Source organism: Aspergillus melleus (genome assembly GCF_016097325.1).
Source record: "Aspergillus melleus strain CBS 546.65 chromosome Unknown contig9, whole genome shotgun sequence".
Taxonomy (NCBI): domain Eukaryota; kingdom Fungi; phylum Ascomycota; class Eurotiomycetes; order Eurotiales; family Aspergillaceae; genus Aspergillus; species Aspergillus melleus.
Genome location: NW_025763378.1, coordinates 187,375 through 203,766, shown reverse-complemented (window position 1 = coordinate 203,766; position 16,392 = coordinate 187,375). Strand labels below are relative to the sequence as shown.

Here is a 16,392-nt window from a genome sequence, read left to right as displayed (position 1 = left end):
TCCCACGGAACTCCGGTGGAGAACACTCATGTAGAAGATACGCCATTCACTTGGGACTTGACGCCTCCGGAAGGAAAAAATGATATTCCTCACTCGGCAGTTGGGTGATTGGTGGCTTCGGTTTTCATTTCAAACCAGTTCCCCCTGCCAATGGTGGAACTCCAATTTCCCCAGATTACGCCACATGGACTATCCCGTTTTCTGCACGGAGGTGCTGACACTACGGGCTGCATTTCTTTATAGCGTTGGGTTGATCTATTGGGGAAAGTGATTACGAGGTGGGATATTACACATTCCATCTGTTTGGGCTCTGATGCTATTGCTGAAAAGGGCCTTGCATGCCTATGATGACCGAGGTAGAATAACTGGTGAAGTATTTCTGCTCCTTTGCACGCTACCCTTGCCCCCAAGCCGAATTTTCGTCTTTTCATATTATTTAACTCATAAGGTCAACCATCTATCTTTTAGCGAATCAGTGGGAGCTTCTGGTGATCCAGGTTCGTACCGTGGACAAAGGAGATGGCATTGAAGAGAAAGCTTTCGTATGTATGCTTCTGCTTATGTGGTTCCACCGGATTAAATCTTTGGACTGAGGACGAATAACCAACAGGACGGGCTAGTTGGCACTTAGCAGTCCATCCGTTGAGAATCAACCTTCTTTTGCTGTCCACAATTCCCAGTGTCACTGTATGTCCGGTAGCTAACTTCTCCATAGCGCTAGGCCTATCGAGTTCATTGCTATCAATACCCTCAGCGGGACCATGGTATAACATGGGGAGCAAGGAAAATTTCCAAAGACATAGCCCGCGCCGGTTGTTGAGACAAATTGTCAGGACGATGAATACAACCCCTAATGCGATCAACAGGCTAGGAAGAATGATGAAATACCATTCAACCACAACGTACCCCTGGGTCTCCATCACAACATCCCGAAGATCATGACCAAGATGTTCGTGGGCATACTTTGTCATTGATGCTGAGATATTGGATATAATAGAGTCGAAGTTCGATGACATTAAACGTTGATTGATCATGGTTCCATTGGAGGTTTGATCGGTAAAGTCCCACATATTGACGGTGTCGTTGTACTTGTACACATAGTATTCCATACCGGCTAAGCCGAAGCCCGCTAGATCGCCCGTCACAGGACAAACGATGAGCTGGGTGGAGTTCTCCCAAGGACGTCATTTGGTCGGAATGCTTTGGTGTTGACCCAAACTCACGATCTGATGGTGATATAGCTTCCAGTAGGATTTAGACTGGTCGTGCAAATCCTTATAGCCTTGAATAAACAGATGATTGTCCTGGAAAGTCTCCCCGAAGTCGGTTGACAATGTCTGTACTCCAGGGATCCCACCTGACACAGAGATGCTATATGTTCGCATGCAAAGAGGCAGAACGCATTCAGTGATGTTCTTAGAGCTCAGGACTTGCCTAAATTTGGAGCTTGTGAATGTGGGTGGCGGGTCCAGATCCACCATTGCAATGGCACCTAGAGGTCCCAGCACTCCTAGAATGGTCTGGTGGAAATAGCAATCGTTCCTTCTTTGGCCGGTGAAACAACAGCTTTAGGGAGCCTCAAGGCACGCTACTGGCATCGTCGAAGGATTGAAGATCATATAAAGGTCGTCTATTGTCCGCCTTAACCCAGATCCATTTCAACTGGCCAATCGAAGTGCCGACCAGCAAAGCAAGGATGACTCGGACCCTGTTGTAAGAATAGAGATTATTGTATTCAGATTCAGGTTTTTGGGAAAGTTGGGTGTTGCTTTCCGATCATACGCTCCAAACACTGCGACAAAGGCCACGAAGCATAGTGTGCTGAATATCATGGCAGTTATCTCCCAGAACCATGTATCCAGCATGAGCAAATTCGCCTTCACCCAACTTTCCGGCGCTTTATCCTGGTTTTCATCTTGTCTGCCTTCATTGAAACGAAATGGAGCTGGCAACGGTCTTTTGTGGTCGCTTGAAGCTGACTCCTTCGTCCACCCTCGGCGTGTCCTCCACTGAACCATTTTTGGAGATGCGTTGAGTGGAGGTGTCATCAGGAGGCCAGGTCCAAGCCGAAGGAAAGCGTGACCACTTTCCTACCTTTTGTTCGATCAGCCTCACTCGCACCGCTACAAAGCCTTGAACCCCCTACATTCAACGACGCCAAGCGGCGATGGTTTTAATTGGTGACCGATTTAGACTCAGTAGTCACATTCCACGGTGCCCGGGAAAAGTGTTGGACTGGGATCGTATGCCTTGCCCGCTCATTTCGTGTTTCGTAAACAAGATCCCATCCTTGATAGCCAAGCCTACCTCACCCAGCCGATAGCGAGGATCCACAATGTGGTAGCCTGCCATCCCATCCACGAACGAGCAATAAGCCTGCAGTACTCGTTCGTCTGCAGCTGCAAGCTTCTGCTGGAGATGCTGATGCATCGCCCAAGTGTTCTGGCAGGTTTGATCGAGGATCTCAGCCGACGAGCGTTCCTGCCTCCTTGCCTCGTTGACAATGTAGGTGTTCTGTTCATTACCTACAATCGACTCCTTGTAATGAGACATGATGTCATTGATAAAGTCGCTGATTTCGATTGCGCCGGGAAGAGAATGTATGTATAGGCCTAGGTACTCTGACTCAGGGAAAAGCAACTCCGGGAAATTGAACAGAACGTAGGCTTCTGAGTCCCCGGTCTTGCGACGCAAAAACGCCGGGAAATTCTGCGCGAGTCGCTCGAACCCCGATGGGAAGCGTTTTTCGAGTAGGGAGCCGGCTACCATATCCATCGTGGCTTTCACTATGCATGAACAGGCAACTGGACCCCAAAGGTTCGGCACTTCTACCGCGAGTAGATGTGCTAGGTAGTTCAGGCACGGGTCTGTCTGGGTAGCGCCCCTGCTAAAGTATATGGCAAATTGATCGAGATTGCGGATCAGGTCATCGTCATCGTAAGCGTCGATGTATGCAAACATGGCGGTATAGACAGTGATCAGAAGTCGCACTTCAAAGGGAAGGCTTGGGTACACCTGTGTCGCACAGAGCAAGGCCACGGATAGGAGGGGAATGACCTTTCGACGATGTTCCTCAGAGGGAATATGCTGGAGACAGGCTTTATGTGCGGCGTCAATCAACTTGGGATCGTCGGGGACAGGAAATCGACGAAGGTCGCATTCGAGGCCTACCACAAATGATTGTATTGCTTTTGCCGCAGTGTCGTGCATACTATGCCGGCAGTCGACATCGATTATAGATATCTGCCGAATGCTAGCCCTTGGGGCTGACATTCTGGACGTAGACGATTGGAGTGTGATGGAGAACTGAATTTCTGGCAGTCTTTCTTTCGTGATGATTTGAATGATCTGGCTCATTCCGGTACGCCTACCAGCAGAAGCAGCTGAATATATGCGAGAGACCTTGCCACATTAGATGTGTTGGGACTCTCATTAAGACACTATCTCTGCCAAGTTCTGCACATGGGGACTGACCTGTACTGCCATTTTAGGCCATAATGGAGTCCAGAAACTTAGCATATCTGGTACCGACTTGATATGATGTCGACTGCATTAGCTCATTTTAGATTCTCGAGACATGAAAAACGGTGCATACTCAAAGTAGACCTGATAAGAGTATTCCAAGTACGATTTTCCATCTCGGAACGAATTTTGTTTATGTTTAGGTTCGCTCAGATCAGGTTTGTGGACAAAGCTTTATCTTCGACCCGCCTTGGGCTAAGCCTACCACAATTTGACAAAGTATATGATCGGTTGAGTCTAGCAGACAGATTGTATTGACTTTTGATTTTCAAACCTAGAAGGCTTTTCACAACCGGTGCCCTTGTTTACAGACTAAATAGGTGTGAAAAACTGAATGCTACACAATCTGTCATTTCATCAAATTCTTGCTATCCCTCGTTGTGAATCCGCCTTTCGATGTATTCGCATTCTCCTATTGTATGCTTTCTTATTTGCTTGAAGGATAAGAAATCAATGCGGGAAGATTCACGCAAGCATATTGCAACACACATGCGTCCACCGTAGATAACAAGAGAGTTCCGAATAAACAAAAGTTGGGGAATGGGAGGCGAAGGTTTGCAACCCTGCTAGGAATGTGTCATCGCTTTAATGCATCAATGTTTGACTATTGGATGTTATAGTCTCGTGATCTAAGGACATGAGAACAAAGTTGTAATTGATCTAGAGATACCATGCGAAGCTACCTATCCGCAACTAACGATGATTGAAAGAATAAATTGAAAGGATATAAGACAATGGTGCACGTAAAAAGGATAGAATGCAAATGATAATAGGCGCTCTAGGAAGAATAATAAGCCAAGAAATATTGCAAGACAAAACCATACGGGGCATCGATAAGGGAAATGGTAACCATAAGACTGTTAAAGCAAGACCAAAACTGCGCTAAACATGGGCAGCCATCTTCCATCCTTTCTTTGCCAATACAGCTAGGGTTCAGGGCTCTCGTTGAAAACGCAAGTATTCTCTTAGAGGTGAACCACTCTGTTCGCGGCATCATCCATGGCGAACGCAGGCTGTAACCGATACCGGCTCCCGGAAACAAAAAGAAAAAGCAAGAAATGGGAAGATGGATGGCAAAAAGAAAGGCAATCAAAGGAGAATCAAGCGCCCGTCCTCCAGATTCTTGATCGTTCTCTTCAACCGTAATCGCTTCTTTTGGCTGGACGGCGCTTCCCCAGCAATCTCCTGCAGCTTAGCTTGCGATAGTTTGGAGACAAACGAGGTATTGAACTCCCTAAGAGGTGAATCGGGTCCATTCATTAGGTAATGATCAGCTGCCTGCATGAAAACGCTATCCACAAATCGCTTGACAGCGACATTGTAGTATGCTTGCAGAATATCGTGGATATCCCTAATGGTTTGTTCGGTGTTGCTGATACTATGGCGAAGTTGTATATCGCTGAGCCTGACTACCTCTTCACCCACATTGATATGGAACGTCTTGTTCTTCAGCTGTGCATGAATTTGGTCCTCGCGACTATATAATATTAGAGATCTAGCTCGTTGCACAGAAAACATGGAGAACGCAAAGTGTCAGGTATAAACACCTATAACGGACCTTTTCAGCAGGGATTCATTGAAATATTGGTTCTGAGTCATTAATGTACCATCGAGCTCCACTTCCAGAAGAAAGTCAACATGCTTCAAGGCGGATTGGTATTTTTCGGAGACCTTGTTAAACAAAATCAACCCAAGTTGATCAAAAGCTCGCTTATCAATGCAAGCCAGCTCCAGTGCCTTGCGTATAAATTGATCCACATAGACGATGATATCACCAACGTAGCCTCGCGCAAAGTTTGTCCACTTTTGAGACTGTTTCTTCATGATTGTGGAGAGTAGCCTCGTATTAAACGTGCCAATTTCGAATCCTCGAGAAGCAGTGTATACCTGATTGAGCCATTGATGAATGTCGCTGTTTGAGGGAGACAGCTCCAAACTGTTATCGGGTACTATGGTGGCAAGTGCCAGCACGTTAGGGGTCTTCCGCGTCTCGATTGAATGTTGTGACTGGGAGATGTCTCCGGTTGGCTCGGCGCACTTGTCTTCCAAGGTGTCCGTGTTTTCCTCTTTGAATTGATATTCATGGCCCCATTTTGTAAGATCATCACTGAACGAAATACTGCGGGTCACGGCTAGCGTAGCCAGACGGAGCTCTGGATACTGATCGAATACTTCATTCGCGCCATAATGGGTATTCAGGGCTTGGTTGGTGATCTCCTGGAATCTGGATACAATGTTAAGAAGGTAGTTCATCTGTTGGTCTTGAGTATCTCTCTCGCCACCCATTCTGTGTAATTCGTCTTTCGACTCCTTCAATCTCCTCAGAATTTCTGTACGAACCTATAGATATACGTTAGCTTGGCTCTGCATATTGCGGCCTAAAAGCACTCACTAGAGGCAAGGCACGACGGGCGTTGTCGGTGACGGCTTCTCGCAGTCTCGCCTTCAGAGATTCGACACCGAATCTATCAGAGGGGATACAATTCCAAGGTTTTTTCGAGCCCCATTCAGCCTCCTTAGCATCGCGGTCTACCCTTTTACCCGATAACTCGCGTTGACTCAAATTGCGCACCAGGATCCAACCGTGTTTGAGAATCATGTCCTGTCCCGTTACGAGATCAATCACCTTCTGCTCAGCTCCACTATCCACTAGATCCGGCTTCGTGAGAACCCCCAGGGTGCGATCCCCTTCTGGATCAACTTGCCGGGCCATCTCAATTATTTGCTGCGTGGCGATGTCGACATTTGCCGGCACCACGGTGAGCATGATGGAACGAGGGTTTTTCGTATAGCTGAATACCATATCCCTAACTAGCTCCATGTCCTTTCGCGTAGTCTTGCCGAATGTCGTGTTCATGAAGATTCCCGGAACGTCAATCACACTGAGATGGTCTTCTTTGGGACCACGTATCTCTAAACGGAAGATGTCATTTGAAAATGTCAAGTGGGTACGATTTTCGGGAGTGGAGATCCCCATCACTTCATGAACCTGATTGCTAAATCAGCGAATGTGTAAAGCCTACATTCTGCAAACTCTCTTACTTTGTGCATGGTGCTCGAAAAGTCGGTCGGATCTAAGACACCGGCCGCAGTGCTCCATTCACGCAGCTTATCGGCATGCTCAGCGGAAGAATTCGCTGCTGGGAGAATCGATCCAATAATCCTGCCGGTAGTTAGATTTTTCATTCGACGGAAGATAATCTGCGTAGCGAATCTAGTACAGAGACCGCTGTCTCGAGGAAAGGGCAGTCCGGTGAGTCCTTCCAGCACAGAGCTCTTGCCACTGGATTGATCTCCAACCACAACAAGCTGAGGGAGGTCAATGTATTCACCAACGCCGCAAGCGAACAACTCATCGATCTTTTTGAGCAGTGCTGGATCAGCGAGTGGTGCCTGTTTGATCTTTGGTTCTGCCATGTCGGAGGCTTCCTTTGCACGGTTTGCAATGAATGGGTAATAAGAGGAATGAGAGGACGGAAGTTCTTGTAAGGTGTGGTATAATATGGTGATGGGAGTGGAAGTATATCAAGTGGGTTGGATCAGGTAGGACAGCAAAGGCTGAAAGGTCAATAAAGGATGGTTGAGACAACAATGATGGATTTAGGGCCAGCTGATAAAAGAATAATTGCTAATATCTGTTATCAGAGGAAGGATGAAGAGGGACCTGGCAGGATATGGTCATGGGTTGTGTGAAAGAGGAGTGACGATGAGGTGAGACGTGCGGGAGTGTATATGATCACTGTCTTGATAGTGAAGAGCGAAGCATGAGTGTGTGAGGAGTGGGGATATCGTATAGAGTCAGTTCATGATACTAGGGCCTTAGTTCAATACAATCAGCAAGATGGTAGGAAGTGAGAGTATGAGCTCAATGCTTGTCTTGATGGTGGAGAGCATGTGGGGTGGTTGTGCGTGGGACGGAGACAGTCAGTGAAGAGAGAGCCCCCTCTCTGTCTAGCCGAAGAACTAAATTAGGCAGACGATCGAAAGGATGACTAGAATCAGTTTATGTACAGTTGAACAAAGTTTCTCGAACTAGAAAGTTGCCTCGTTGGTTCGGGCCCTTGAAGCAACGTGGGCCGAGTGACAAGCCAACGAACTGTTCAAAATAAAGAGTCAAGTAGCTGGCAGAAAACGAACAGAGAAAGAGGCTGAAGAGACTAGCTCAGTTCAACAAGCTCATATAATCGAAAGCCGTTATCAAGCCATATTCGCGGGTCCTCTTCTCCCCATCATAACTGCATCCTGGCTGGCATCTGGCGTGTCCAGCACCTCCATGCCCATCCTCTGTTTGTATGACTCTTGACTTTTGACTGAAGAGGTCCGAAGCATGATCCATCTGAGATGCGGCAAAGCCTTCACCACTTCGTCGACACAGTCGATCAACCAGCCCCCAAATCCCTTACCCTGATACCCAGGCAAGACATAGAGGTCGGTTAAGTATGCGAAAGTAACGTAGTCGGTCACGAAGCGAGCAAAGCCGATTTGTTCGTATCTTTGAGGGACTTTGTCGGTTTTCCAATTGGTCCCTTCTGTGGCAGTTGTGTTGTTTGCCGATTTGTATACCCCGAAACAAAAGGAATTGTTTATAATTTCCTGTAAGATATCCTCCGGGTATGGCTTTGACCAGTAGAGCATTTCTGAATCAAACGCAGAGTTCAGAGCAGATAGCGAGATGAGGCTTTTGTCGGTGGATATAAAATAGTCGTTCTTGGTCCATGTTATCGGGTCTTTGGAAAGTGACATACTGTGTGGCGTTGGGAACGATGCAACCGAACTCGACAGCCAGGAGGCGAGATGATACTGCCTCTTTTATATCCAACTGAAGAAAAAGCCAGCGATATGCAAAGACGCATTCTGGTTCGTATATGTGGGTCATCAGTGGGACTTTCAGCGTATTCCGCGTGTTTGGCGTGACTCATTCAGGGTCTGTTCGGGGCTTGGCACCAGTCGGCGTTGATGGCGCCAGTCTACAGAATCTGAGGCAATTTACTAGCCAGGAAGACTCGGCGATTTGTGAGTTCGAGGAGATGATACGAAATAACCAATTCATAATTCATATTCACTAGCACGCGCATTCTCTTACTCCTAATATTTTCTCCACGCAGTTTGTCTGATGTCCTTGCATCTGGATCACCTAATTCACAAACAAATGCAAAAGGCAAGAGAACAAAGAGAGCACCCTTAGATTATCTAACAGGTCTGGTGAAAAGACGTGTGAAAGGCATCGTGGGAAAATAGTGGGGACCCTTTATTTTCTTTGCTAAGATTTCTTTTCTGCCAAGTTGAACCACTTCTCGATATCGGCTACTCTTAGATACAGTTCGAATATAGGGACAAAGCCTTGGAAGTAAAGGCGATAGAACGCGCCCATGCTATATCCGTCAATAGCGTAGCAAAAACCAGGGTACAGGTCAGCAACGGCCCAATCCAGGTGATATAAAACTCGGAGTGGTCCTGGAGGATATTTTGCCCGTAGTACTCCTGGAAAACCCCGAATGCGTTTTAAAAACCCATAGTACATAACAAGGCCAGGAAAGCGCCAACAAGAGCAATGCTTGACCGAAGACTAGAGGAAACCTAAGCAAGCCCCGCGGTCAAAAGGAGCCAGTTACAGAATCAGTCGAGCTTACTTAAACTCTTTCTCATTTATATTGGGTCTCTCGATCTCCGGCTCACGAGAGACTAGTGTTGACAACATTGCAGCTGCTCCACGTGATGGAAGAAATATATAGAATTGGAACCAGGGTCAAGTAGAACGTGTGAGAACAAAGACTTGAATGGTTCTTGTTCAAATCTGTTAGTAAAGATTGTAGAAAACCAATTCCCTTCTAGCGTTGCTTCCTACTTTAGACCCAGAAGGATCAATCTCCATAGAAGCTCCATGGAGTTCCGTGGCAGTCCGAGGAGGCAGTTTGAGCAGACGTCCATTGTTACAGCAGCAACGTAGGCCGTTGAGAAGTCACTGACTCCATTCACTCCTCGATTTGAGTGTGCTGTTTTGTATACATCGGCCAGTCTGACGCCCTTGTCGATAAAGGATGTGTGGATCTAACCGCCTTCGGTAACGCACCTTCCTCGAACAGGTTAGTCCCTTTACTGGCTGCCTCAGGCCGTCATCCTTCCGGGCGCCTTCTTTTGTCTGCTTCTCCTCTGCCTTCCTCTCGTCGTTCCTCACTCACCCTGCCATTCATTGTTCCATCACCAAATGGGAATGGGTGGCAGTGCATGAAGGTAGCTTGTTTAACTATCTAATCGGGATCGATCTTTCATTCCTGACCAACGATAATGCAGCGACGGCGATCCAGACAATTTCCCGTCTCCTGCGAGCTTTGTCGTTCGATGAAGCTCACCCAGTTCAAAGGATCGCGTGGTGTCAAAACGGATCAAGAAGTATTGTTAGGTAGGTAGGTAGGTAAATCTCGATCGAGATCGAATTCGAGTCCTCAAAAGGATGGTGTCTTCAGCGAAGAATCTCCAAGGTCGGACGTCCTAATCACTAGACTATGACGCCGTTGGAGATAAAGGGACCCTTCAATCGCGCGTTCGAGATCGAGAGACTCATGTCAACTCGGAGTCCAGTCATTGATCACTCGAAAGCCCTCCAATCAGCCTGTAAGTCTTAATACTGTTCAACAAAGAAGTCCTGGGCATGGCACACTCGCTAAGCGGCAGGGATTAATCTGGCTAATGCGCGCCAACTTGCACCAGCTATGTCCGAGCCCACTCAGCCAAAGAAAGCGGCGAGAGGCTGGGGCGGTCAAATTTAATTTGAAACGTTCATTTTTAGAAGTTGGAAGGTACTGTACACAGTAGGTCCGAAATCACTCTGATTGTCAATGCTCATCTTCGGGATTGGTTCTGTCGCGTTGGGTCCGCATTAGCATCGTGGCCCAGTGCAGCTGCCAAGCCGAACGGCGCTTCGAGTGGAGGTGGAACGGATATCAGAGTGCGACTTCGCTAATGAGGAGCTCCGAGTTAGCGCCGTGCAATGTAACGCCTTGCTAACAACAGGACGGGCTGTCGACCAGGGTCTTGGGTAATTGAGGCATCACCCCCGCCTCCCTTCCCTGCATAGCTCGAGTCAGCCTTCTTGGGCATTATGCACATTATCATTCATGGCAGGGCATCTTTCTTTCTTGCCTGTTCTCATCCTTCTTCGTTCTTGCTTCTTTGCCCGTGACGGTTGATACTTAGGCTGCTAGGCAATATGCGATCGTGATATCTGCTGCCTCACTGTGATTTCGCGCTCTCTTATCACATTGGAGTCAGTCTGCGGGTGTTGCTTGTATTGCACGTCGGAGGTTTTGTGTCTTTCACAGCGCTCTGACTGTTCGTCCCAGCACATGTTTGCTCCAGATGGAGCGCCAAGATCACATCTCGAGTTGTGCGCCGGAGGTGGTACCCTGGCAGGGCGGCATCGAAGCCGTTAATGACAAAGATACCCAGAAGATCGCGTACACCGCAGGTTGGTCGCAGTACACAGAAGGAAAATACAACGCGGCGGGGGGATTCAAACAGCGAATATGCGGATTGACACCGAAGATCTTCTGGATCCTGGTTGTCGCGTTGGTCGTGATTCTTGCGGCGGGAATAGGAGCCGGCGTTGGGGGTGGATTGGCGAGTCAGAAAAGGTATCTCTTTCGATATGCAAATGGATATTCTCAAATTCGTAGATGTATGAGCGCTCACACATAAAGTTTAGTCATGCCGACGCGTCTTCCTTACCAGCTGAGAGTAGCACGGCCCCGACAAGCACTGTCGCAGATATTTCCACCTCCTCGACAGCGACGGCAACCACGACGGGTGAAACGTCGACGAGCACAAGCAGCAAAACCTACGGACTCTTAAACTCCGGCTGCAACGCAACCGACAACCAGTACTACACGCCCAACAACCCGGCCGACGATTCGAGTCCCTTCACCGTCAACAACCGCACCTTGAAATACAAGATCCACTGCTACGAGAACATCCCCGACAGTATGTCGTTCAACAACCCGCAAATCACGAAACTGGGGCAGCTGAAAGGTCTGCGCAGTTTGCAAGAATGCATCAAGGCGTGTGCGACGCTCAACTACGTTATTGCGAACGCAATGGGGGGCGAATCAGCCGAGGTCCCGTTTAGCAAGCTCTGCAGCGGAGTGGTCTACTCGTATCAGAATTACATTGCGGGACAACCGATCAACTGTGACCTGAACAGCGGGGTGCACGAGAATGCATCGAGAGTCTCTTGGACTGATAATCGGGGTCCCGAAACACATACTCAGGTCGATTCGGCGATCTTGGATTGGGAGGATTGATGATCCTAGCGGTCTTTTGTCATCTATACTAGAGTGTATATACTATCGGGATGGCACCCTTGATGATTTTATGTTAATTATTTCAAGCGTGGCTCTATTCTAGTGCTTAGAGCAAGTTGAGAAACAAAGCTGTTTAACAATTGAGATCAAACGTTCAAGAATCGAGTTTTTTCATCTAACAAGTCTAGACAAAAGCGAAACCAATAGTGCCAGAAATGAATACCTTTCTCGAGGTCCACTAAACCCCTTGATCTAGTGGTAGTATATTGACATGTACGGTCCCTTTGTATCAGTGTATGAGAAGGAAATCCAGAATTGGAAGTTGGTGCTATTTTCGAGGTCGATTCCGGGACTGTACGAGATGTTAGCTTCTAATTCCTAAGCGTTCAGGTGCTTGCGTGACAGACCGAAGTCAAGATGTGGAATAAGAAGGAGGATGGAGATAGGTAGACTGAATCACTCACACGAACGAAGTAATATTGTCGATATACGTTCTCCCTTGCTCGGCATTGACGTGCTTCTCGATAAAGCTAGAAATTGCTTTTGCGATACTCATGTCATTCATTCTAGCCAAGCGTAGATAGATCTTCGGCTGTTGAAGCGATCGGCTCGGCTGAAGTTCGTAGTTGGCTGAAAGGTACATGGACTCGCGTGTCTTATCAGGCTGACCCGGATCCGCAGCCGACTGTCTAACTACGCCGGATATATTAAGAGCTTCCCACAGTTCACGGAGCAGTTCAAGGCCTTTCGCATCTTCAGGACTTGTAAGCCGGCCACCTAGCATCCAGAGATCGGTAACCCGCTGGAAGTCCACCTGCGTGTCTAATAAGTAGACTTTGAATCGGGAGGCCTTGGGATTGAGAAGGTCGAAGCACGTCCAATACACTGAAGCAGACGGGGGGAGTTTCACACAGTAATCCTCGAGTACGGCCAGTGAGTCCTGAAAGAGCCCATCGGTGTCAACGGACTTGACCGCAGAGAATATCAACTCCGAGCAGGGGACCCCGGTGGCCTGTGATTTCAGCATCGGTAGGAGATATAACTTGACGACCGCGTCCTTCTCTCCAAAGTCCAAAGCCACGACGGTCTGGGACTTGAATGGCAGCTTCATTGTGTCATTCCCGTTGAGGAAAGCGCCTACCTCTTCATCGGACAAAGTGAGTCTGTGGATCAGCTGATGATATAGAGTCAAGTCCACGTTAACGCCTGCTTGTTTCAACCGACTCAGCATCTCGCCCGATTTCACTCGGTTGAAAAAGTCAGGGCCAGTCGTTGCCTGGTAGCTGATAGGCTCCATACCCATTCGGACTGTGGTTTTTGACCGGGTGAAGTTGTTGCTGAGCTCCAATGCTCCTATGCCGGTGAACGGGCTTCTGTAGAGCTGAGGCCGGTCTGGGCACGGGAAGGGGCCAATCATCGGCACGACGTGGAGGGCATAGAGCAGCAGATATTTGTACTGTTGGTGGACGTCGTAGTTGGCAGCGGAGAGCATCCTGGCCAACATCGGGCCGGACTTATGCCACCATTCATGTTCGTCGAAGTTGGGGAAGAGAAGGTGCTTGCTGAGTATGCGGAAGGGCTCTGGGTTTGCGGAGGTATAGGCTGAAGCTTCTGCATCGTGCAGAAGAGTATAAACGGACATGAGTTCGCCTGGAATAGATTGGTCACGTCTGTCGAGTTGGGGTTGGATGGGTGAAATCTGTCAATGTTTATAAAAGAACTCCGCTTACTGTTCGTGATAAAAACATCCCGAACGACCTGATAAATCAGCCTCGACAGTCCAATGAGCAATTGTTATCGCGTGCCACACATTAGAACAACCCGTTATACGACGCTGTCTGGAACCGGCTCTGTGGTTTGATTGTACATGACAAATATCCTTGCGATAATGTTGGTTCAAGGGTACCTCGCTAATGTCGCAACCCGAGGTAATCTTCAACCACTTTAAGGTCATACACTTCATTCCCGTCTCTGCGTTGTTTGAGGGTTAGAGTCATTGTCTGGATGATTCTGAATCATGTTGCCTGCGATAGACGACCGGTGCTGAGATGAACCAACAGCATAATCTCGGCAGTAGGAACTCGCGGATCATTTCCCGATTTCTGCTGCTTGGTGTTTATTCCCTTTAGGTCACTCCGGTAAAGGCTTCAATAATAGGGTATTTGCCAGGTCAGAGTTCCTTGCAATGGGTTTCAAGATCGTAGAACTATACATGGCTACCCAGGTCGGCACACCTTCCCGAGAAGATCCGTACGAGTGTACCTGGGAAGCGTATCCGGACACGCCGAAAGTTGGACGCAAGGGATAGAGAGGCTGAATTTAGGATAACCCTGCTTATTGCCCTCGCAGCTTGGGTAAATATGTCTGTTATCCCCTGCTCCGGGAATATATATTTAGTAGCATGCGTTCTACAGGCATATCTATCAATTTGGTGGGAATACATACATCGTTAATCCGTTGTTTATTATAGCAGAAGTGAGGAATGACGCAAGTGGAGTGGGGCGTCCGGTTCTAGCTGGAGTCTAGACCGGCTGGGAGGGGGCCAGAATGGGACCGCCGGGACTTTATTTCCTGTCCATAGTAAATAGACGTACTCTGGAAGAATGAAGTATGAGATAGATGCAGGGACAGAGTAAGATGGACAGAATAGTACCGATTGAGTTATGGTAATTTCTGCTGATAATGCATATTATATCTCACGGAATAAACAATTAAATGGAAGAGAAACAGCCCTACCGTGGGCGCCTCCCGCGCGGCGCCGCGCGTTTCCCGTGGGGCGCCCTGACGGCTCGGCGCCAATCAGGGCTGCCTCAGGCCGGGCAGCCGATCACGGGTCCCGCCAGGTGTTAATCTTTCCAGCTTTCCTTCTTTTCCTCCGTCGTGCTTCCGATCTCTTCTGGTCTGATCTTCTTGTTGTGCTACTATGTCCGGTACAACATGCAACCTCGTCGTGTCGTTCGATTCCGCCATCCAGTGAGATATGTCGTCGCTACCATCCTCCTCTTAGCCTGGCTCTTCTACTGTCTTCCCAGCGTCCGCCACCACGACGACCTCTCCGTCCCTTCATCTCCAATTCCTCCGCCCGCGACCGACCATGCCGCCTGCGACCTGGATCTTGATCGTCTGCGCTCCTACGGCTTCGACTCATCCGTAGAGTATGCCCGCTGGGAGATCGTGGCCGTCCCCTCGTCCGACTTCCGCGGTTTCGACGATACGCTGGCCGTACCCCTTCCGACCTGGCAGACCGTGAAAGTGGACGCTACAGAGGAGGCTCGCAGGGTCCTACCGCGAGAACAATGTGCTCCGACCGTCTCCATCAAGGTGCCGGTGCCGCCGCCGCGCGTGGATGCCTCGCATCTCGTTGTCGGCGTCGCGACCTCCCTGGAACGATTGAATGACTCGTTGGAAGCCTTTGCCGTCTGGGCCGGAGGCACCAAGTGTCGCATCTTCGCCCTGGTCGACAACGTCTCCTCCAGCGAGAAGGCAAAGGTCTTGAAGCGAGCGACTGCGATGGAGATCGATCTCACCATCCTCCCCTCCTCCGAGGAACTCCTCGACCGATACTTTTCCTTGACTCGGGTCTTGCTGCGGAACCGCGACGAGAATACCCGCTGGGGCGTGATCATCGACGACGATACCTTTTTCCCGTCTATGGCCAACCTCGTCAAGAAGCTCGCTACCTACGACTCTTCTAAACCTTACTACATTGGTGCTCCGACCGAGAACTTCGCGCAGATGGGCACCTTCTCGTACATGGCCTACGGAGGCGCAGGGGTCTTCCTGTCGATGCCCTTGCTGGAGGATATTGATCAGGTGTTTGACGACTGTTATGAATATAAGGACATGGGCGATAAGCGGGTGGCTCGCTGTATCTACCACCACACCAATACAAAACTCACCTGGGACCGCGGGCTGTTCCAGCTGGACATGCGCGACGACGTCTCCGGGTTCTTCGAGGCCGGCCGGCCCCTGCCTCTGTCTCTCCATCACTGGAAGTCGTGGTTCGACGTCGACGTGGTCGCTATGCACAAGGTCGCCGCCATCTGCGGTGATGACTGCCAACTGCGACGATGGCGCATCTCTAAGGACTCATTCTTCGTGAACGGGTTCTCCGTCATCAAATACTCCGAACCGATGGACGACATGATCTCCATGGAGCAGACGTTCGACGAGAGTGACTGGGCCCGCGACGAGGGATTCGCCTTTAGCCTCGGGCCGCTGCGTCCCAAGGACGCCGATAAGGTTTCCTTCCGCATGCGCAGCGCCGTGAACGAGGGCGGACGCGTGCGGCAGCTATACGTGGATGACCCGCCGCCGGAGTTGAATCTCAAGCCACGGGTGTTGGAGGTTGTTTGGCGATTTGCATAGCGGTGATTGCATTTTCAATCTGTTTGATATCCTGTTGGTGGTACCTAGACGTTTCTAGTTTATACGTAATGGCATTTACACATCTGTTCGGTACCTTCTGACCTACACTTCAAGGATATTGACTGAAAGCATCACATCTGCGTGATATTATACCCGCGAAGACCAGACTCCAGATCCACTCAAGCGGATTATTCACCTGATCATA

General features: G+C 49.1%; 6 protein-coding genes across 6 annotated transcripts; 2 read left to right on the top strand and 4 right to left on the bottom strand.

Annotated features, from left to right (window-relative positions):
* Positions 1–2,202: 2,202 nt before the first annotated feature.
* LDX57_012744 (uncharacterized protein) lies at positions 2,203–3,210 on the bottom strand (the record flags this gene model as incomplete). The annotated part of the gene is made up of 1 exon (XM_046094494.1): positions 2,203–3,210. One exon carries the CDS (start codon positions 3,208–3,210, stop codon positions 2,203–2,205), a length of 1,008 nt encoding a protein of 335 aa, XP_045950473.1.
* A 1,401-nt stretch (positions 3,211–4,611) lies between these two features.
* Positions 4,612–6,939, bottom strand: LDX57_012743 (dynamin family protein; the record flags this gene model as incomplete). Its single annotated transcript, XM_046094493.1, has 4 exons — positions 4,612–4,999; positions 5,081–5,862; positions 5,915–6,511; positions 6,565–6,939. The coding sequence occupies 4 exons, from the start codon at positions 6,937–6,939 to the stop codon at positions 4,612–4,614; spliced, it is 2,142 nt and encodes a 713-aa protein (XP_045950472.1).
* Positions 6,940–7,719: 780 nt separating this feature from the next.
* LDX57_012742 (GNAT family N-acetyltransferase) lies at positions 7,720–8,157 on the bottom strand (the record flags this gene model as incomplete). The annotated part of the gene is made up of 1 exon (XM_046094492.1): positions 7,720–8,157. The coding sequence occupies one exon, from the start codon at positions 8,155–8,157 to the stop codon at positions 7,720–7,722; it is 438 nt and encodes a 145-aa protein (XP_045950471.1).
* Positions 8,158–10,878: 2,721 nt separating this feature from the next.
* Positions 10,879–11,819, top strand: LDX57_012741 (uncharacterized protein; the record flags this gene model as incomplete). Its single annotated transcript, XM_046094491.1, has 2 exons — positions 10,879–11,153; positions 11,225–11,819. The coding sequence occupies 2 exons, from the start codon at positions 10,879–10,881 to the stop codon at positions 11,817–11,819; spliced, it is 870 nt and encodes a 289-aa protein (XP_045950470.1).
* Positions 11,820–12,279: 460 nt separating this feature from the next.
* On the bottom strand, positions 12,280–13,461 carry LDX57_012740 (uncharacterized protein; the record flags this gene model as incomplete). Its single annotated transcript, XM_046094490.1, has 1 exon — positions 12,280–13,461. The coding sequence occupies one exon, from the start codon at positions 13,459–13,461 to the stop codon at positions 12,280–12,282; it is 1,182 nt and encodes a 393-aa protein (XP_045950469.1).
* A 1,295-nt stretch (positions 13,462–14,756) lies between these two features.
* Positions 14,757–16,187, top strand: LDX57_012739 (uncharacterized protein; the record flags this gene model as incomplete). The annotated part of the gene is made up of 1 exon (XM_046094489.1): positions 14,757–16,187. One exon carries the CDS (start codon positions 14,757–14,759, stop codon positions 16,185–16,187), a length of 1,431 nt encoding a protein of 476 aa, XP_045950468.1.
* Between the last annotated feature and the right edge of the window lie 205 nt (positions 16,188–16,392).